The sequence below is a fragment of the Micrasema longulum genome, unplaced genomic scaffold (genome assembly GCF_059751315.1).
Source record: "Micrasema longulum isolate JH-2025_06_02 unplaced genomic scaffold, ASM5975131v1 h1tg000941l, whole genome shotgun sequence".
Lineage (NCBI taxonomy): Eukaryota > Metazoa > Arthropoda > Insecta > Trichoptera > Brachycentridae > Micrasema > Micrasema longulum.
The window spans coordinates 39560-62585 of record NW_028278132.1 but is presented as its reverse complement, the minus strand read 5'-3'; the positions used below and the strand labels follow the sequence as shown (position 1 = coordinate 62585).

General features: G+C 34.3%; 1 protein-coding gene across 2 annotated transcripts in view; it reads left to right on the top strand.

Moving 5' to 3' along the window:
- The window catches only part of LOC148278004 (putative fatty acyl-CoA reductase CG8306), a 42712-nt gene that overhangs the window by 9965 nt on the left and 9721 nt on the right, over window positions 1–23026 (top strand). For both annotated transcript variants that reach the window (XR_015823314.1, XM_088232047.1), the window contains exons 2-5: window positions 20150–20347; window positions 21494–21751; window positions 22148–22293; window positions 22645–22754. Coding sequence is in view for 1 of the 2 variants with exons in the window: in XM_088232047.1 (XP_088088173.1) it covers window positions 20150–20347; window positions 21494–21751; window positions 22148–22293; window positions 22645–22754 (712 nt within the window). In the remaining variant the exon portion in view is untranslated. The remainder of the gene's footprint in view (window positions 1–20149; window positions 20348–21493; window positions 21752–22147; window positions 22294–22644; window positions 22755–23026) is intronic.

The window sequence follows — 23026 nt, the reverse complement described above, 5'->3', positions numbered from 1 at the left end:
GTTGACATTTCAATTGAATTGAAGTTAATTTCATGGATGAGAGTTGTTTGTATTACACAGAAAAATATCAATTTATAGTACATATTACTTACATTATATTATGTTCCTCCTATGTATGTACAAATATATGATATTATTTTATAGCTTACCTGTAATTAAAATCACCATTCGCCACTGCTAAGCATGATATGTCATATATTAAGGCGCATTTAGTTGTGCATATCAACGGATTCGTCTCGATGAGATCTGTAATCTGGCGAAATACGGTATGTCTTCGTTCAATAGTGTTAGAAATATTAGCCTTGTCACTTTAATAAAGAAGACTGCCAGATCAACTACCTCTAACCTGGTAGATTATACCCAGGTTATTGTCAAAGCACTTGAGGATGGTCAGCAATTGACGTTCTCTATACTGATTTTTCTAAGGCATTTGACAAAGTAGATCATATATTCTCACATATAAATTACGTGCCTTGGGAATAAGAGATCCATTACTCTCATTTATTAAATTGTATCTTACTGGTAGGAAACAAAACGTTCGGATAAATAACTATTTATTAACCAGTGTTGATTTTGCATCGGGTGTACCTCAGGGTGCTCATTTGGCACTCCTGCTATTCAATTAGTTTATTAATGATGTTGCTAAATCATTCTCTAACTCTCGCTTTTGGCTCTTCGCGGACGACAACAAAATTCTCAAAATAATTCAAACTTTACAAGACTGTTTTCTTCTTCAATCATACATAACTCTTTTAACCAATGGTGTAAAGTCAATAATAATAAATATAACTAAATATTAAAAAATGCAAAATAATATCATTTCATAGAACAAAGCAACCGATTTCCTTTGATTACCCAATAGAAAACTCCAAAATTGATGTAGTTAAGTCCATCAGAGATTTAGGCGTTGTTTTGGACTATAAACTGACATACAACAAGCTTATAGATAATACAATAAATTAATCACTGAAATTACTTGGCTTCATTAACAGAATATCCTCTGATTTTACTAATGTCCGTACAATCAAAACTCTTTATTGCTCAACTGTTCGCCCTCTTCTGGAATATGCCTCCTAGAATAGTGGTCTGGTCTCCATTCTATGTCAATCGCATAAATCACATTGAATCAGTCCAACATCGCTCGCTTCGAAAAGTAGCGTGGATGCTTGGACTAGAGAGAGGTTATTATTCTTATGCTGATATAGAGTCAATGTTCAATATTTCTAGTCTACAAAAACGTAGAACTAATATTGACTCCATATATATGTTCGGCATACTAAATGGTATAATCGATGTTCCATCATTACTGGGACAAGTAAAATTCAATATTCCGACTCGTAGGTTGAGAAACAATGAAGTACTGTTCATCGATCAGCATATAACAAACTATGGCCTTAATTCTCCAATGACCCGTCTTTGTCGTATTGTTAACTCGAGACAAGATCTGGACTTTTTTGGTTTAAGTTTACAACGATTTAAACGAGCTCTAAATAAATAGTCCAGATCTTGTCTCGATGTCCCTTATGTTTGTCAATGCTTCTTTTCTTTTTTTTAAATGTTTTAAACTATTCTTTTATTGTAATATTTAAACCCTATAAATTGTATACATGGACAATATCCGTTAATAAATAAATAAATAAAGAAGCACTTACACACTTCCGCGGTGCTATTCTGAACCGATCTCGCGGCCGTAGAAATCTCTTTTTTTTTAAATTTATTAAAATCTCGCGTATTTTGTATGTTAACACGCGAGATAAATGGTATTTTTACGGCCGCGAGATCGTTTGGAATACCAGGGCCTCGATTATGATGGAAAGATAAAATTTATCTTCAATTTTATCTACAAAGTAATATTAAGTTTTCTGTATGAAAAATATAATTTGTTTACAATTTTGTTTTCTAAACATTTTCAATTAACGGTTGCCGACGAAGATACTTTGAAATTTCTGGCAAATATATAAACACTTTTGTACATAAATATCGATATTAGTTTATACCGTCTCAGTATAAATATACCGATGAAGATTTTTTTTTTTTATTTTTTTTTTTTAAATTGATATATGAAAACATTTCTCCACAATATCCATATTGATTTTGAATGTACAATGAGTTAATCTAAAGCAGTTTCATATATTTTTATGGGTATTAGTAGTATGTGATATTTCCCTTTAATATTTTTTTTTTTTTTTTATTGTGTCCTCTTTAATTTTATTTATTTATTTAATAAACGCCCAGAGGGCTCTTACAATATTTGGTTAAGAAAGTATTATAGTAATTGACCCAAAATATAATCAGATTTATTTATTATGATTATATTTTTCGTATAGAAAACTTAATTTTACTTTGTAGATGAAATTTTAAATAAATTTTATCTTTTCGTTAGAATACGGACCCTGTAGCTTAATCACAAATAACAATCGACGTGCTTAAAAACATGCTTAGCACTTAAGCGTTCACAATGAACAATAATGAACATGCTTAAGTTAACGCGTGTGTAATCTCTAAGTCAACGCTCGTGTCGGTTTATTTTTGTTTTCCTCTTAAATAAGTACAGTTCACTGGCGAAAAATCGGCGTTTACTATAAAAAATAATACAATATATTGCATTTGAAAAATAGTAAGGAGTATCTAATACAAAAAAGTTACAATTTAATTACAATTACCATGACGACTGCTTATCTTGACATTTGACTTGCCAACCGCCGGCTAAATGCAATAAATAGCGTGATAAATAATAAATAATAAAATATAAATATCAGTTTTGGAATATTTTCCATATTTCCACCGGTGAAATTCAAATATGTGATTGCGCAGCAGGATTATACGTCGCAAAACGTAAATATTTTGACATTTATTATTAGGCGTTCACGGATGCTGCATTGTGATCGCGAATACGGTAAACAACCATGGTGAGAAATTGTTATCACGTCGCTTATTAGCTCGCCGGTAGTTATTTGTGATTGAGCTACTGGTTGTTGATTATAATCGATCGGCGGAACACGAAGTCCCGTAACGGGCCGCGATCGCGTGCTGAAGTGCGGAAATGTCCGAACGTGTTACGCCAGTTACGCGTCGGAAGCGGTTACCTGCACATTATAGTAGGTAATATTAAAATAACTTCATGCTGTACATGGCCTAGCTACTTTCATTTAATCCAGTCACGGTGAAAGGATTGTCAGTAGGTAGGTACTACGTTTGACCATTTCGAGCCCGAGGGTTGGCAACGCTACTTCCCTTTGTTGGGGAAGGACGGCACAAAATATTAATTCAGTTCATAGCCAGAGACGTTGGGCAATACATAGAATAGATTTCCTACCTAGGGAGTTATTCATATTTAAATTTGTTGAAACAGAGAAGGACAACACTTTTGAGAAGGGAATATGGAAGTCCTGTAAATGCCTAGACTCCCATATTCCCTTCTCAAAAATGTTTTCTCTATCTGTCGCAACAAATTTAAATATGAACAACTCCCTAGGACGGAAATCCAGCCAGTCTGCAAGCATTTGGACATACTCAAACATTATTGAATTAACTACCTGGTAAAAGAAAAAGTAAAAAAGTTGGAAAATTGTTTTCAGGCTTTGCCTAGTAGGTGATTTGGTTTAGCCTGATGAATCTTACCCGCGTAATAAAGGTTTCAGCTCCTTTACTTCACAAAAGTCAACAGATGGAAGAGTTGAGGAAGTGTGGATGTTTAAACATGGGCAGAATGGTGAATGTTACACAGTTTGTAAAGTGGTCGCTCAAACCAGCCAATGACATAAGTCCTGTAAATGCCTAGACTCCCATATTGCCTTCTCAAAAATGTTTTCCCTCTCTGTTGCAACAAATTTAAGAATTAAATTTAGTTTTAACCCACCATTCTGCGCATTCTCTCAAAGACGAGAACTTCACAAATATCTATCACTATATTATGCGACACCCCTGAGGATCTCCCATTTCTCAGCATATGTTCTAAATTTTAAATAAAAAGACAATTTAATATGTATGCCGTCGTTAAATTATTATGATGAAATTAAGGTCCTTTTACTCATAAGGGGGTCAAACAAACAAACAAACAAACCATCACGCTGTTTCCCCGTAGGGGTAGTAATTTAGATTAAGCTTTGGTATCTCGATTCTCATATAAAGACTAAGTATTGAACTAAAGTTTCTTAAAATGATTTAAAGATAACAGATTGAAAATTAAAATGGCCGAAGCTGAATCTTTATTTTTTGTTTTTAAAAAGAAATGCAAGCATTTTAAATCACACAAATTTTGTAACATTTTCCTTTATTTCTACGTAAAATTATGCATTCGGTAATTCTTTTTTTTTTAAAAAGAAATATTATAGAAATGTTTTTTTTTGAGAAGATAATTCTGGTTGTAATATTGAATTTCTAACAATATCTTATTTAGGTTTTAAATTACCTTCATACCGGCAAGCCGGTACCGATACCGGTACGTCGAAAACAAGGAAAATTTCACAAAATTTATGTGATTTAAAATGGTTGTATTTCTTTTCAAAAACAAAAAATAAAAATTCAGTTTCGGCCATTTTAATTTTCAATCTATTATCTTTAAATCATTCGAAAAAACTTTAGTTCAAAACTTAGTCTTTATATGAGAATCGAGATACCAAAGTTTAGTCTAAATTCGAAATGGCGTAATCTGCCGGTCGAAAAGTTATTATATTTTAGTTATATAAAACTTTAAGTATATTTTTTAATAGAAATACATTTAAAAATTATTATTTTATCTAATTTATGTTTTTTTTTTATTATTGCGCAATTTAAAAAAAATATTCGTTTTAAAATGGCAAAATCGTATGATTTCCTCATTTTTCGTGCGTTTTACCCGACTACAGCCTTAATGAAGATTGAAATACTCTGCAATGCAATGTAAATACGGAGGTGTACCCGCTAAACCTGTTATGAAGCTGGCTGAACGCTCCAAGTATCGCACAGTGTCATTTGCGTAATAAATATTAATAAGTAATTATTATACCGAGCCTGAACGTGAGAAATATCCCCGAGGTCCGCAGAATAGGAATATATCTCTTTTTTAAAACAATTTTTAAGTAATAAGGGTCTATGAAATACTGCCTAGTAAAAATAATAATTTACTACTCATTAGTAGTGTGGAGGTAATCACCATCAAGCCGTAAAGTTGACAGGGCCGAACACCGTTTTGGCCCGCAACGCGTTACCCGGCGCAACGTCAGCTCGGACAAGCAATTAAACGTCGTGCAGCGAAAGAATATTATGTACATTTCATCTTGGCATTTAGTGTAACCCGTCCACCAGCTCCTCGCCAGTGTTCGCTATTGTAAATTCCTTCTGTACAAAATTGTGAGGATGTAACTCAATAAATAACTTAAATTGTAATGCATCTATCCCATTTAACCTCTAATCCATTCACGCGCACCCATCCATACAGTAGCATAAAAAATATTTTCAAATGTATAATGTTGAATTCCCGCAAAAACGGTCATTGCATTGGCCACGCCCCTAATACGTCACGATTCATGTTTATTTTGAACTTTGTTTATAATTGTTAAAAAAAATATAGAGCATCGTCACGAATCTTGACGTCACTATTATCAATGTCAAACATGTCGCGTTTTTTAGCGACATATTTTTTAAAAATTTCTTTTTTAAAGTTATATATGAAAACATTTCTCCACAATATCCATATTGAAGTTAATCTAAAGCAGTTTCATATATTTTTATTGGTATTCGTAGTATGTGATATTTCCCTTTAATTGATTAGTTTTTTTTATATTTTTTATTGTGTCCTCTTTAATTTTATTTATTTATTTAGAAAACGCCCAGAGGGCTCTTACAATATTTGGTTAAGAAAGTATTATAGTAATTGGCCCAAAATATAATCAGATTTATTTATTATGATTATATTTTTCATATAGAAAACTTAATTTTACTTTGTAGATAAAATTTTTAATAAATTTCATATTTTCGTTAGAATAGGACCCTGTAGCTTAATCACAAATAACTATCGACGTGCTTAAAAACATATTAAGTATTTGAGCGATCTCAATGAACAATAATAAACATGCGTAAGTTATCGCGGTCATAAGTCAACGCGTGTGTAATCTCTAAGTCAACGCTCGTGTCTATTTGTTTTTAGTTTTCCTCGTAAATAAATACAGTTCAATGGCGAAAAATCGGCGTTTACTATAAAAAAGAATACAATATATTGCATTTGCAAAATAGTAAGGAGTATCTAATACAAAAAAGTGAAAATTAAATTACAAACAATTACTATGGCGACTGCTTTTCTTGACATTTGGCTCGCCAACCGCCGGCTAAATGCAATAAATAGCGTGATAAATAATAAAATATAAATAGCAGTTTTGGAATATTTTCCATATTTCCACCGGTAAAATTCAAATATGTGATTGCGCAGCAGGATTATACGTCGCAAAACGTAAATATTTTGAAATTTATTATTAGGCGTTCACAGATGTTGCATTGTGATCGCGAATACGGTAAACAACCATGGTGAGAAATTGTTATCACGTCGCTTATAACCACGTCGATAGTTATTTGTGATATAGCTAAAGGGTCCGAATTTTAAAAATAGAACATGTTTACAATTTTTTTTCTAAACATGTTCTTTTACAGGTTACCGACGAAGTTTTTTTTTAATTACCATACAAATATACACATTTCCTTACATAAATACTCATGTTAGGTTATACCGTCTCGATATGTACCGATGAAGCTAGCGTTCATAATCGCGGTGCAGGTATTTTTAATCTGTAACTTATGGTATCTTTATATATATAATTCTTCTGTACGTGTGATGTCACTGGACTTCTCCTAAACGGCTTAACCGATTTACGTGCGCTTTTCAGCGAAATGTAGATCTTTGCGCTGCACGTGCTCGTAGATATTAAAAATTTCAATCGAATTTGTAAAATAAAAGTTAGAAGCATAAATCTTCTTTCAATCGACCTACCAGGGGTGCATTAGACGAAAATGAATATACAAAAAAAACTGAAGGAATTTGTTTAAAAAAGGTTTGTTATTAAATGTTTACAAACAAAATTCGCTTTTTATGATCCCCAATCAGATTCTTTCTTTAAATTCCTTATATTTTTTTCTTATTTATTTTTTTTTACTGGATTTTCGGTAATACTAAAAAAATATTAACTGACATTCAATACATTTTTGAAAATTGCAAATGTGCACCCCTGTTGGTGAAAAGAGTCGAGTTTGACATTTGCAAAAAGAATTCTATATTTGAAAATGAATTATTTTATGTTTCGGAATTCGACCATAAACAATTTCCTAAGTACCTACTTAAATTTAGTATTTAAATATCAATAATTTTTAGGTTTTGGATTCAATCATAAACAAGTACCTAGGTACCTACTTTATTTATATACACGCCCAATGGGCATTTTTATGGACACATTTATACATAGAAAATTATTATAAAAAAAGTAGAAAGACTCGATGGTTTATAGTAGACTTTGTGGGGGTGGAAGTGGGAGAGAGGTGTTTATAATTGAATTTAATTCAGTGATCGTTTGAAAGAAGACAACTTATTATCAAAGAAATCAAGACTGGTATGTTTGTTGGCAGACCGGAGAATTCTGGGCATAGGGAAATGAAAACCATAGTTAGTTCTATGGTTATCGGTACGAAAGAGTAATTTTTGTCTAAGGTTTCTAGTTGGGATATTTAATTGTATCGAGCTCAGTAGTTCAGGCGCATCATTGAGTGAGTTGAGAATATCAAATAGGACTAGAAGGTCGGTTTTATTTCGACGGTCTTGAAGAGAAGATATATTGAAGGTAGTTTCTACGTATATTGGTCTCTGGATGAGCCCAACCTCCAGCCTATCTTTCTCAAAAATCGATGTTGAACTGATTCAATATTTTTAATGTGAACATCATAATATGGAGACCAGATAACAGAAAAATACTCTAGGTGCGGGCGAACTAGGGAACAGAAGAGAGTTTTAAGGGTATTGATATTTTTTAAGTCAGTTGTGCTTCTGTCAATAAATCCAATTAGGTTTAAGGATTTATTGATAACATGTTCAAAATGAATTGTAAAAGAAAGTTTAGTGTCAAGTATAATATAACTTATCAATGAAAAGTCCTTTTTCAGGCTAACAGCAGGCAAGCCAACGTTCGGGCAAGACAACGTCTGCCGGTCCGCTAGTATTTAAATATAATTTGTTGTATCAATATAAGTAATCAACAATATTTTGAGTTTGTCCAAATTTTTGTAGGCAAGAACTGGATTCAACTCCCTGGGGAGCTGTTTATATTAACATATTACAACAGAGATGAAGAACATTTAAGAGAAGGTAATATAGAAGAAAATATTGTTAGTAAATTACCTGGTCCATGAAGAAGTATAGAAATTGAAAAAATAATATTTTCAGGCGTTGCCTAGTATGTAGGTGAAATAATTCAATTGGATGAATCTCACCCGCATAAATAAAGGTTTCAGCTCTTTAACTTCACAAGCATCAACAGATTGCAGAATTGAAGGAGTATAGATGTTCAAATATAGGCGGAATGGTGAATGTAACACAGTGTGTAGAGTGGCCACTTAAACCAGCCATTGACAGGTTATAAGCCCTGTAGATGCCTAGACTTCTATATTACCTTCTCTTAAATGTTCTTCATCTCTGTTGTAATATGTTGATATAAACAGCTCCCCAGGGAGTTGAATCCAGTTCTTGTCTACAAAAATTTGGACAAACTCAAAATATTGTTGATAAATTACCTGGTCCATGAAAAAGTATAGAAATTGAAAAAATAATATTTTCAGGCGTTGCCTAGTATGTAGGTGAAATAATTCAATTAGATGAATCTCACCCGCATAAATAAAGGTTTCAGCTCTTTAACTTCACAAGCATCAACAGATTGAAGAATTGAAGTAGTATAGATGTTCAAATATAGGCGGAATGGTGAACGTAACACAGTGTGTAGAGTGGCCACTTAAACCAGCCATTGACAGGTCATAAGCCCTGTAGATAGATGCCTAGACTTCTATATTACCTTCTCTTAAATGTTCTTCATCTCTGTTGTAATATGTTAATATAAGTAATATTATAGGTTTGAAATGAGCTGAACATTTCGAGCGGCAAACTTTATTGAACATATACGAATCTCGTCGTCTTGTGAAATAGTTATTGGCCCCTTACAAACTTGCGTAGCGAGTTCAAAATCCCAACAATTTTTTTAATGGTAAATTTTACATACTCACGAAAACCGGCTTCGAAATCAAAATACTATTTATAGACCTTGAATATTAATAACTCGATTACGTTTAGTATTAATTTATTATTAATGGCATACAAAACTTGTTTTTTTAAATTTTTATTTTTACTTGACATTCCGCGCTCACTAATTACTGTGGGGTGCTATTCTGAACCACTCCCGCGGCGCGAGAAAACAGATTTTCTCGTGTATTTTGTACGTAAATACGCGAGATAAAACGGCCGCGAGAGCGTTTGGAATACCAGCCCTGTCTAAAAAAAAAAAATCGAGTCCTGATTCTTATGTAAAATGACGTCCTGAATATGACGTCACCCGCCGTTTTCGGGGGAGCCCCTCGCAATTTTTTCACTTAACAATGGCCATATGGCCATGAAAATTCATCAATTTAAATGATTTGGAAGGGTGGAAAGGAAATAGTTTAGTTGTTCCTTTATTTATTTATTTTTATTTTATTTGGGAAATCAACAGTTCTACATAATATCTTTAGTAAACAAACAGATATAGTGTATAAACTCAGAACTAATAACAGATTTCCACATAGTATGCAAAGTTAGTAAAGAAAATATATTACATATCAAATAAATACATACAATTTATACATATAAAAATGTTATTTTCATGTACTCAATAATCAAAGATTTTTTAAATATTTATTTTAAGAACATTAAGTTACTGTAAATTGGGCGGGATAAGGACAAGAATGCTTGAAGAGAGGATAAGGAGGGGAGGGGAGATGTACATATTTATTATTATAATGTCTACTAAGTTACATAATACATTTTTAGTGTAAATTTTAAACCTGACAGAGTGATGTTTGTATAATCTATATTTTTAAATTTTGTATTGTACATTGAAAAAGTCCTACGAGAAAAAGCATTTTTAACATACGATGTTTTACTTATTGGTACATGAAACAGGTGGTACCGTCTACAAATCCTGGCTGGCACATGAATGCATGCTTTCCTTCCTATCACCTCTCCTCTCCTCTCCTCTCTTCATTCATAGTATAGTGTACATTTTTTGGTTCATTTTTGCTTTAAATTTTTGTATAAAATTATAAAATTCTGCATAATTACCTAGAATATGTCCATGTACTTGTCATTTTCTCAAACTGAACGGTTTGGATAGGCAGGGAGAATATGCACAGAATAATTATATTTGGCTGATTTATATGTCGCCATTTTTGTGAAAAATTCCTTTAAGGGCGCTCTACAATTTTATACGTCAACTTACATTTTAACTAAGCCGAAGTTACATATTGTATTTTCTGATTTAAAATTGAGGGTATGATAAACTAAAGAAGCGAAATTTTAGTTGGGATCAGAACTGACTGGGACTGTCGATGATTCGTAAGTTTAAAGGCAGTCGGTACCAGGCAGAGGGGCCGGCAACGGCAAAAGCACGATTCCCGAATCTAGTGTTTGGGGAGCGCCGGATTTCGACAAGTTTTCCTCTGCCTAAAAATAAAAAAATAAAAATTACTACCTCAAGACAAGATCCGATCTATCTTAGTGAATTTTTAAATCTATGAAGACTTACACCAAAAAAGTCCAGATCTTGTCTCGAGTTTACAATACGACACAATCGGGACATTGGCGCATGCGAGCCATAGTTTGCGCTGTGCTGATCGAGGAACAGCACATAATTATTTCGCAACCGGCGGATCGGAACATTGAATGCCATCTGTTCCAGTAACGATGGTACATCAATTAAGCCATTCAGCAAATTAAACATAAATATGGAGTCAATGTTATTTCTACGTTTTTGTAGACTTGAGATTTTGAACATTGAGTCCATTTTTCCGTAAGTGTAGTCTCCCCTCTCGAGCATGGATGATTGGCCATGCTACTTTTCTTAGCAAACGATGTTGCACCGATTCGATATGATTTATCCGGCCTACGTAGAAGGGAGACCAGACCGCGGATGCATATTCTAAAAGAGGACGAACAAGTGAGCAATATAGTGTTTTAACCGTGAACATATTAGTGAAGTCACTAGATGTCTCATTTAAATGATTTATTGACAATTCTTGATGGAATTCCATTGTAATGATGTAATAACTTATATTTCCATATAAGTTATTAATTTAAAAAATACTACACAAAAAGTACACTTCCACTTATTTATTTTGACCAATTAGCGCTTGCACCCTCTAATGGGCATCTTCAGACTGGTGAATATTATACAGTATAAGGGTAATTTATATACACTTAAGATAATATTTAGTTTTATATAAATATTACCCTTACACTGTGTAATATTCACCAGTCTGAAGATGCCCATTAGAGGGTGAAAGCGCTAATTGGTCAAAATAAATAAGTGGAAGTGTACCAAGTATTTTTTAAATTAATAACTTATATGGAAATATAAGTTATTACATCATCACTAGATGTCCTTAATCCACTATATCACTTAATTATTGTTCATTGTGATTGCTTAAATTCTTAGCATGTTTTTAAGCACGTTGATAGTTATGTGTGATTGAGCTACAGGACTCCATTGCAAACGGCTAATTTCGCCTTCCGCGTTTGTCGCGGGTAAATAAATGCAAAATGTCACTCCGCTCAAATTTTGCCGTGCCGTGTGATTTGGACGATGCGTGTGAAATGAGCCTCAAGCGTTGTGAAAACAGACCTTTGGTACAGTTTTTTTTCCGTTTTTCAAACCCGTTTATAGTACACAATATGAACGCGCGGGCAACCTTTAAACCTGTTGATCTAGAATATAATTATACACTGTTTTTCTATTTGTATCAAACGAATTAAACAGTTCTAATATTTCCTGGTTGTGATTGTACGTAGGGCACCGCATTAGAACTAGGCTTACAATTTTTTTCTGTGTTTTACAAGATGTCCCGTATTTTGGCAATAATTTTTGGCCTTGTCCCATATTTTAATAATCAGAATACGGGACCATTCGTGGGCCTCAGTTACAAACGCTATCTTCATAGCAGTGGCGAGCGGTGAGTTTTTAGATGGGTAAGTTGCAGAAATTCTGATAAAATGTATATAGCGGTAGTTTGGCACATGGTAGTTTGGCACATGGCACGGCTATTTAATATACAAGTCCGGCTGTCGAAAAATGTAATTTATAAAATAATAGTACTGCTAATTTTCGCTTAATTGTGACTACCTTTACTTGTCTTAAAATAAAACACTATTTCTTCGTAAATAATGATAAAATTTAAATTATTTAAAAGTATTTATCACCGAAAACGATAGTTCACTAATAATTCCATTTTAAAATCATTCTTTCATCGATTTTTATATCACTTTAATATTCACAAAACGGTGTAAGTTATACATTTTACTATTCTTTATGCATAATTTACTCTTGACACTATTCTATTTTGATTTACTATTAACGTTTTTATCATAACTCAAACATTATTTTTAAAGTTTAAATGGATACTGAAAAATAACCTATAACTGTCATCGTCCGTTAAAAACCTCATATATTTCATGTATATTTTATTATTGTTTAGCAAATCTTTGTTTTTGAAAACTCACTTAAGTATTCATACTGATACTAAGGATTAAAATGTCAATTCGTAATATTATGTATTTTACAACAAATTAACTTATAAACCACCGAACAGGACTTAAGTATTATCCTAATCTAACTTCTATGTTCTAATATACTCGTACACATATTCGTTATCTCCTTTTCACATTATAACGGGTGCGTATAACACTATCTCACTTGCACTGTCTTAAGTGAAGCAGTTTTATTTTTAAATAATAATAGCCCTTATAAAGGAGTGTTGAAAGACTAAATTGCATTTAGGAAAGCTGCAAGATTTTACTGTAATCGTAAGTTAAATTTTTGTAAGGTAAATCTGAAATTTGGAGTTTAGAGACGTAATGAAATTCATGTTTTATCTTTGGCTACGCAAGCTTTTATAGTCCGGTAGTAATAATTTTGCCCGATAGAGGTGTAGCTTGCTCGCTGTATGGAATATGACGTAAATTGAATGCAATGTATTATTATTATTAGGTACTATATATGTGACATATTTTTTCCTAATAATAATGTAATATAAAACATTACTTTCTGTGTCAAAAAATATGGTAAGCTGCAAATAATCGGTTATTGGAAGAGCTCGCCCTTGCTTCAAAGGTACATATCGAGACGGTATACTTAACTTTTCTTTAATCTATATTTTCCTCGGTATGGTGAATTTTGACCTACCGACATGTCGATACGTGTTTAAGTGTTCTGGGTCGCGATTATAAAGGGCTATCTTCCAGGGGCGAACCGTGTATCGAAGCGATTATGCGCAGCTTACCATTTTGTTTGACCGACCATAATAATGTTTTACTGTAACTTTATTTACAGAAAAACTAATAAATAATTACTATTTATTTTAAATCATTTCCACCGTTTGTATTTTAATCCTAATATAAATATATATATTAATAAAGCGCGCCCAGCGCCTGCGGTAAGCTAAGAAACTATCCGATTATTCCAGCTTATTTTTCCATACAAATAAGTATACTATATACTATATGTCTTAACCCCAGTGCGGGTTTTTTCTGCTAGATTAAACTTGCAGATTACACAAATTATTTGAAGATTCTTGATTTGGAAAACCGTATTTTGAACATGTTTTCTTTAGGGCTATTTTTTTCGAGATTGGTACTTTTGACATAAGACTATAATTACTTTCATGCGTCATTTTGCAATACATATGGCGCTCGACGCGGCCGTTTTTAGCACTATTAATTTCTAGAACGATTCGGCCGGTTGACATTTCAATTGAATACCTAATATCGACTGAATTTAAAGTGCTATTTTTTAATTTATTTTATTCAGGCAACTGTACGCTAGGGCCATAGAATTAGGAATAGTCCAGAAACTGCATACGAGCATCAAACAGAAGGCGACTAAACTACTCATAAATGATTAGTTTTACGTTTTGACCCATTAGTTTCTTTGTAGACGTCGCTCAGTACGCAACTCCTGATTTGAATTCAACTATGCCGTGTTATACCGCTAGGATCTTAATGAAAGAGGATGGGATCACATTTCACGTGTAATTAGAAAATGAATTTGTAAGTAGCAAATACATTACTTCAAAATGGAATTATTTTTCCATCTGTCAGATTGTCGAAGAAAACAAAATAAACATTTCGTTAGCGTTGCTAGGGTAGTAAATTTGTTTACCCTACTTTGCTCATCTAATGAGAGAACTAATGAGAATTGGAACTCGGATTAAACAACTCTGTGATGGACATTTGACCGACATTATCTTCAAAACATCAAATATTATTTAACATGATATAAAAATATAAGTTTTATGTAAAATAAAATATGTTTTATATTTTAAGTTCAAAGTTCATTAATTAAATTATTCTTATTAAATGACCCTTTACTTATCTACTCTGTTGTGTCAATCAATATTTCCGCGTGCACAATAATTTTAGAGAAATGAACAGATTGCTTTTTTTTAACCTTATTATATTTTTTCCCATCGTGCAACATTACGCGGCGACATCACGAATGCGCGCGACGGAATTGGGGCATAGTGGGGGGATTTTTGGATACGGTCCGATGTATTCAAATATGATTCTACGCTCCTTCTGGACTATTCTTAATTCTATGATTTTGCTGTTTTTGGGCCCTAGTGAGGTGCCAGGATTCGCTTCCGTAGAGGAAATAAATAGCATATATTTCTCTTTTTGTAAAAAAAAAATAATTTTATGTAGGCACGTAAGCTTAGTAATACATAACGCGGAGTTACGCGCAATAGTCATATTTCTCGTTATATGCTCGCCAGTTCAGGCATAACGTTGCGAAACCGGTCACCGTGTGGGTATGTGCGCATAACCTGACTCTGCACGCACGGCTTGCATAATCTCGGCTCAGAACGGGGGCGGCGTATCTCTACTATTGCCATTTATTCATTTGAATGATACATTAACTAAAATTGCTTAAATTATTTTTTTTCTAACTGATATTGTTCATTTGAATGCCCAATTTCTAAAAATGCCTAAGTCCATTTTCGTAGTTCTGAGATATTTTAAGTTTGAGTGTTTATTTTGTTCCTGAAATGTTAAACGACAGAATTTCGGAAAATTGAAAATACATATTGTAAAGTTTTTCTTCTTCTTTATTTTGAGATAAAAAAAAATACAAAATTGTTACACGTTTAGTGACAAAATTATTGCTTGTAAAAAAGTGGATTTTTAAAAAGTATTCAAAGGATTAAGAGATTTTTCCTAATAGAAAAAACCCTTGAACCAAGAGATTTTTAGGACATGGGAATTTTTTGAAATTTAAATAAAAAAATTTAAGTCATTCTTCAAATACAAAATTCGATATGAGTATTCTTTATTGAAAAGTTAAGTATAGTTTACAAAATGCTCTACACGGCAGTGTTGCCAACTCAAAACCGATAAAATTAGACTTAGGCATTTTCTTAAAATTGGGGATCCATTTATACAATTTATAGGGTTTAAATATTACAACAAAAGAACAGTTAAAAACATTTTTTAAAAAAGAAAAGAAGCTTTGACAAACATAAGGGAAACGAGACAAAATTTGGATTATTTATTTGGTGCTTGTTTAAAACGCCGTAAAACCAAAAAAAAATCTTGTCTTGTCTTGAGTTAACAATACGACAAAGACGGGTCATTGGAGAATGAGGAAGTTCGGTGGTTTAAAAAAAATATATTTGTTAATAGACTGTTAAACTAAGTCAAAATTATTTTATTTTTAATTTTTATATATCCTATTATCGGCGCTACGATTTTTCAAAGTTTTGTATTTCTGAAATAACTCCGCGTGTAACGCCAGAGGTTCATTTCCGCTTATTCTCATTCAGTTCTTCTCATTGGTCCAGAAGCGACAAGCAGACCGAAAATCTTTCATAGCTCTTAGATTATAGGTTGATTCACATGAACCAGTGACGTCATTTAAAGTAGTGCGTTTTTATCAAAATATTTATTATTATTTTTTCTGTACATTTTCAAGAAACTCTGCGGTATAATTTAATGCTCTAATTTGTACCCCGCGTAAGAAAACATTTTTTGTATCCAATTTCCCGTAGGGCTGAAGTGCCTTATTAGGGCATGGTTTGTTCTATGCTGATCGATGAACAGTACTGCATTGTTTCTCAACCTACAAGTATAGTGATAAAATATCAATGTAGGTGAGATTCGTCATCAATGAGGAAGTTCGATGGGTTTTTTTTATTTGTTATTTGATTGTATTTAACATTGCCTGTTTTTTCCAAATTTAAAAATAAACAGTAAAAGTTTAATTTTAAAAAATATTTAGGTTTATACTACATTTGATTACGTTACATTTATTTGTTTACAAGCCTTGAAAATGGATTTTCAAGTGGACGAAAATGAGCATTTTCGACACCTCGTTTTCAATTCGTCTAATTTGTTCTAAAATAATAAAGGAGAATACATTATTGACTAATTTGTTCTTATTTGAACTAGTGACGTCATTTAAAGTAGTTCTTTGTTTATTAAAATATTTTTCAAGATGTTTTTTTCGTACATTTTCCAGAAACTTTACAGTTTAATTTCATGCCCTAATTTTTACCGCGCGTAAGGCAACATTTTTCGTATACAATATTCCGTTGCCCATTGATTGGTTAATGCACAAGAACTTTAAATGTCCCACAACTTTCTGTTTACAGGACGAGACAATATTGACACGTCCTCATTTGAACCCTACTTTTGAGATATAACTTTCATGACGCGAGTCGCTTGTGAATAATCGTAAGCTCAATACCCACTCGTTTTAATTTAGAGTCAGCCGCGTAGACAGTACTAGACACTTTGAACTGTCACCGCCCGCCTTCCACCTTCCACCGTCACGGCACTGGAAACTGGAGATGTTTGCTCAAGTTTGTGTGGATCTTCTAATCTTTGCTCTCGCCGTGGTTTTTTACGTTTCTTAGAAAGGCACGGCAAAGTCTGAAGACCCAGTAGCGGGCAGGGGCGAACCGTGTATAGAAGCGATTATGCACAGCTTACCATTATATTTGACTAACCATAATAATGTTTTATTGTAACTTTATTTACAGAAAAACGAATAAACTATTACCATTTATTTTAAACCAATTCCGCCGTTTGTATTTTTATCCTAATATAAATATAAATATTAATAAAGGGCGCCCAGCGCCTGCGGTGAGCCAAGAAACTAGCCGATTATTCCAGCTTATTTTTTCATACAAATAAGTATACTATATTTTGAATGTACTAACCCCAGTGCGGGTTTTTACTCCTAAATTAAACTTGCAGATTACACAAATTATTTGAAGATTCTTGATTTGGAAAACAGTATTTCAAACATTGTTTATTAAGGACTATTTTTCTTTGAGATGGTACTTTTGACATAAGACCATAATTACTTTCATGCGTCATAGTGCAGGACATATAGCACTCCACGCGGCCTTTTTTAGCACTATTAATTTCTAGAACAATTCGGCTAGTTGACATTTCGATTGAATACCTAATATCGACTGAATTCATAGTGATATTTTTTAATGAGTTATGTATTAAAGTAATGAATAATATATCTATATAATATAATATATCACGAAATTACATAGTTTGAGTTGATTTCATGGATGAGAGTTGTTGTATCACACAGAACCACAGAAAAATATCAATTTATAGTTAATATTACTTACATTATATTGTGTACCTTCTATGTAGGTACAAATATAAATATTATATTTTTTATAGCTTACCTGTAAATAAAATCACCATTCGCTACTGGTAGCGGGAAACGTGACGTAGATTGATATTTTTTCCCTAAAGAAAAGTGTGTTGATGTTTGCAAAAATCGGTTTCATCTTCTTGCCGGTGACGGCGTCATTGCTTGCCAAACATTGTCAGAAGTTTGCCGAAAACGGTGTTACAATTTTGTTGTTTTGTTTGTGTTTCACGTTTTCTTACGCGCGGCAGAAATTAAATAATTAAATTGTATGGTAAAATGAAAAATAACTACTTTAAAACGTCACAGGTTTTTTGAACCAATCAACTATAGCGTCGTTATTTGTTGTGATAGATTTCCGGTTTCCGGTAGCCATGTTTTTCAACGTTTAGCGTGTTTTGACAGCTACGGGGTTCTCCTTTAAATGCCGGGAAAACTGTACGACGAAGTTTCACGGAAATGCATGAAAATATTAATAAAAATGGACTGCTTTGAACGACGTCACTAGTTCTTTCAAATCAACCAATTCTAGAGTGTTGCGATAGATTTGCGTTGCTCGGAAAGCCGACTCAGCGATCAGCAGAACTCACCGAAGAGAATTTGTGACGTCACACGCGGAGTAATTTCAAAATGACAAAACTTCAAAAAATCATAGCCCTGATAATACGATAAACAATTATTGTATTATTTTTAAATTTGATTAGTTTTATGGTCTTAAAAAGTTTATGATTTTAAAATCTCTGACCTTCCTCCATTACAGTTTTTTCGCCAACGATAGAAAATTCGTTGACAACAATAACAGTTTTGCTGAGCGCAAATATTATTTTGTTGACGCTATTGCAATTTTGCTGACAACAATTATTACAGTTTTGCTGACAACAATTACAGTTTAGTTGACAACGCTTATAATTTTGTTGACAAGAACTACAATGTTGTTGGCAACAATTAGAATTTTGTAGACAACAATTACATTTGGTTGACAACTGTTACAATTTGCTGATAACAATTACAATTTTGTTAACAGAAAATATTTTTTTTTGTAACAATTACAATTTTTTTGACAACTATTACAATTTTATTGACAAATATTACAATTTTGTTGACACCAAATACAATTTGGTTGACAACTGTTACAATTTTGATGACAGCAAATACATTTTTTTTGTAACACTTACAATTCTGTTGACAACTATTACAATTTTGTTGACACCAAATACAGTTTGGTTCTCAACTATTACAATTATGTTGACAACTGTTACAATTTGGTTGACAACTGTTACAATTGTGTTGACAACTAATACAATTTTGTTGACAACTATTACAATTCGTTGACACCAAATACAATTTGGTTGACAACTGTTACAATTTTGATGACAGCAAATACATTTTTTTTGTAAATACTACAATTCTGTTGACAACTATTACAATTTTGTTGACACTAAATACAATTTGGTTGACAACTATTACAATTTTGTTGACAACTAATACAATTTTGTTGACAACTAATACAATTTTGTTGACAACTAATACAATTTTGTTGACAACTAATACAATTTTGTTGACAAATATTACAATTTCGTTGACACCAAATATAAGTTAAGTATACTTCGATAAAAAAGCTTGTATAGCTTTGAAACCGGTTGGTGAAAAAAATATAAGTGGCTAAAAACAAAGTTGTTTTTCAACAATATTTTGAGTTTGTTCAAATTTTTGTAGACACGCACTGGATTCAACTCCCTGGGGAGCTGTTAATATTAACATATTACAACAGAGATGAACATTTTAGAGAAGATAGAATGTCTAATAGAAGTCTAGACATCTACAGGGCTTATGACCTGTCATTCGCTAGTTTAAGTCGCCACTTTACACACTGTAACAATCACCATTCTTCCCACCCTTCTCTAAAATGTTCTTCATCTCTGTTGTAATTTGTTTATATGAACAGCTTCCCAGGGAGTTAAATCCTGTCCTTGTCTACAAAAATTTGGACGATTTCAAAATATTGTTGATAAATTGGTCCATTTAGAAGTACAGAAATTGAAAACAAATTTTCAGGCATTGCAGGTGAAATATTTCAATCAGTGAATCTCACCCGCATAAATAAAGGTTTCAGCTCTTTAACTTCACAAACATCAACAAATGAAAGGATTGGAGGAATATAGATGTTCAAATATGGGCAGAAAGCCGACAAATAATAATAGCGCGTGTGTTTCCATCGGTTCCAGATGGCGGAGCGATCTCTCGTCGCGGAATTCTACTCCAAAAAGAACCTCCTAGTCACTGGGGGGACGGGCTTCCTGGGTCTCTGTCTCCTGGAGAAGCTGCTGCGCTCCGTCCCCGACCTGGGCACCGTGTACCTGCTGCTGCGGCCCAAGAAGGGCAAACCCATCGAGGAACGCCTCGTGGAGATCACCAAGAACCAGGTATCTGACAGATCTACTTGACCTTAAACGACCCTTCCTTTACTGTGCCAAAAACATCATCACAAACTCCAGTCATCCGCATTACCAAATATCCGGATTGTTGATAAATCCAAAGGGATGAAAATATAACTAAATGTGAGATCAGTTTGAACGGAGATATTCTGAATCAGGTAGAAGAGTTTGTGTATCAGGGAAGTATGTTTACTAGGGATGGAAAGGAGGGTGAGTACCGGCAACAGGGTGAACGGCGCATTGAAATCAACCTTGGCGAACAAATGTTTATTGCAGGAGGCTAAACTAGCAGTTCACACGAAGTATGAAATTGGAAAAATGATGATGAAAGCAGGTTAAATGCTGTCGAAATGCGATCCCTCAGGCGAATGTGTAGTAAAGCGAATCATGGTGCACAAATGTCGAGATCCGTGAACTGTGTAAGGCTGAGACATGCATTATCGAGAGAATCAAGAAAGGGGTGCTGCGTGTAGAGGAAGCGAGGTCTGTATGCAAATACAGAGTGATGTGGCGTTCTATCCTCTCTGCCCACCCCTACGGATAAACGGCGTGATGGATGAGTAAAAGAACATTAATTTCATCACACTAGAAACTAGGTTTGGACATGTAGAGCGAATGGACAGTGAAAGAACGGCTAAAAGGATCTACGATGCGAAAGACAAAAGAGAAAAGACATGGCACAATCGAGTCCATCAAATACTTCGGCGTGTGCGCATGAGAAGATGACTGAATGTAGAGGAAGCGAGGTCTGTATGCAAAGATAGAGTGATATGGCGTTCTATCCTCTGCCTACCCCCACGGAGAAACGGCGTGATGGTTTGTTTGTTTGTTATCAGGAAATAAAAAATAAAGGAGTTGTTTTTAATTTTAAATAATTTAACTGCGCAATTATCTTTGCTGGACACGTTTAAGTTTCTGATGTGATTCCAATCCGCTGTATTAAGAAAATTATTCAAGAGAAATAAATACTGGCAATCATTAATCTGAATAATTATAGTTTTACTGTATGTTGGTGAATACTGACGCTCAATTTGTATAAAAACTCGACCGGGCAGTGTCACAAAACTACCCCATTCCCTGTGTTTACCATGAACGTCAATTCCGTCGACTTATTTGATCATATTTCCTCTCCAGATATTTGAGAAATACCTGGAGAACCACCCCGACCCTCCGTCCGCCTTCTCCAAGCTGGTGGCCATCGCCGGGGAGATCAGCGAGGAAGGTCTCGGTCTGAGCGCCGCAGACCGCGCCGTGCTGGCGAAGAACGTCCACGTGGTGTTCCACTCGGCGGCCACGCTGGACTTCCAGCAGAACCTGAAGCCCACCGTGGCCATCAACCTGCTGGGGACCAGGCGCGTCGTCGAGCTGTGCAAGGAGATCACCAATCTCAAGGTAATAACCTAGTTAATAGACTATCAAAGTAAGCAAAAACTAAATTTTATGTAGCGTATTATCATCGTTCGAGTTTTGTAATTTTGAAAGTTCCCACCGAAATTTCACCGCAGGGCTCCTGGTCGGCTAGTGATCAAAACACACATCTTAATGGTGAAACACAACTGACAAGAATCGAAGAAAATGGGGTTTAACCAACGTTTATTGTACAAACCGTCGCATTCACATAAAATGTGTATAGGTGTTTCCCCATCTTCACTGCAGAACCTACATCTAGAAGTTTCAGAAAGGTTCATTCTAGCGCGGTGTTTGTTCAATCTGCAGTGCCCTGGGCGGGCTCTAGCGATAACCCTCACTCAATCAGACGATGTTACAGTGTCTATATTATGTTTCCAGGTGCTGGTTCACGTTTCCAGTGCGTACGTGAACTCCTTCCGGCTGTCCTGCGAGGAGATTCTGTACCCGACTCCCGAGGATGCGGAGAAGGTCATCGGTCTGGCCACAACACTCACAGACAACGCCCTCGAAGCTTTGGAACCGACGTGAGACTCTTTTCTTCAGTTTTATATTTCTTGACAAGTGGCTGCTCTCGGGTTAAAATCCTGATTAAGGAAATCGAGTGGAGATAATTCTGCCTCGTTGTGGTTAATGGGTTCGCCTACCATTCTGAAGTTCAGGGTTCGATTCCCGGCTGGGCCTGGGTTGAGTATGGCTGGTCTATACCGTATCTATGTAATCACTCTGGAGAATTCTACTTTCATAGACTTTTGTATCTTCCGATTGAAATCGCTGGGGTTCGGTTCTATTTGGCACGCAGAACTGCATTCTTCAATTACGAAAACATTTAGAATCTAAATAACTAGTTAATAGCAATTAACACTTTTTGATTCCAGTCTCTTGAAAGATCACCCAAACACGTACACCTTCACCAAGCACCTGGCGGAGCACGAGGTAGCCAAGTGCGCTGATCTCTTTCCCTGCACCATCGTCAGACCGAGCATGAGTAAGTCTACCACCAACGTTATACATTCTTATTCTCGTGACTGAGGGTCGTGATCCCCGACGTAAGGTGCACCGCATCCACAAGAGTTCAGGTTCACGCTGCCCAGCACGACAGTCCTCTCTAAGTTTGTAAATTCTCGTCTCGAGATATGGCCAAAGAAACAAAAGATGGGCGTTTCGGTTATTCATATGAAGTAGCAGTAACATTTAGCTTCTCACTAGTTAAACTATATCTAAATAACAGTTTAGAGCGGTGTGGGCAAAAAATCTAGT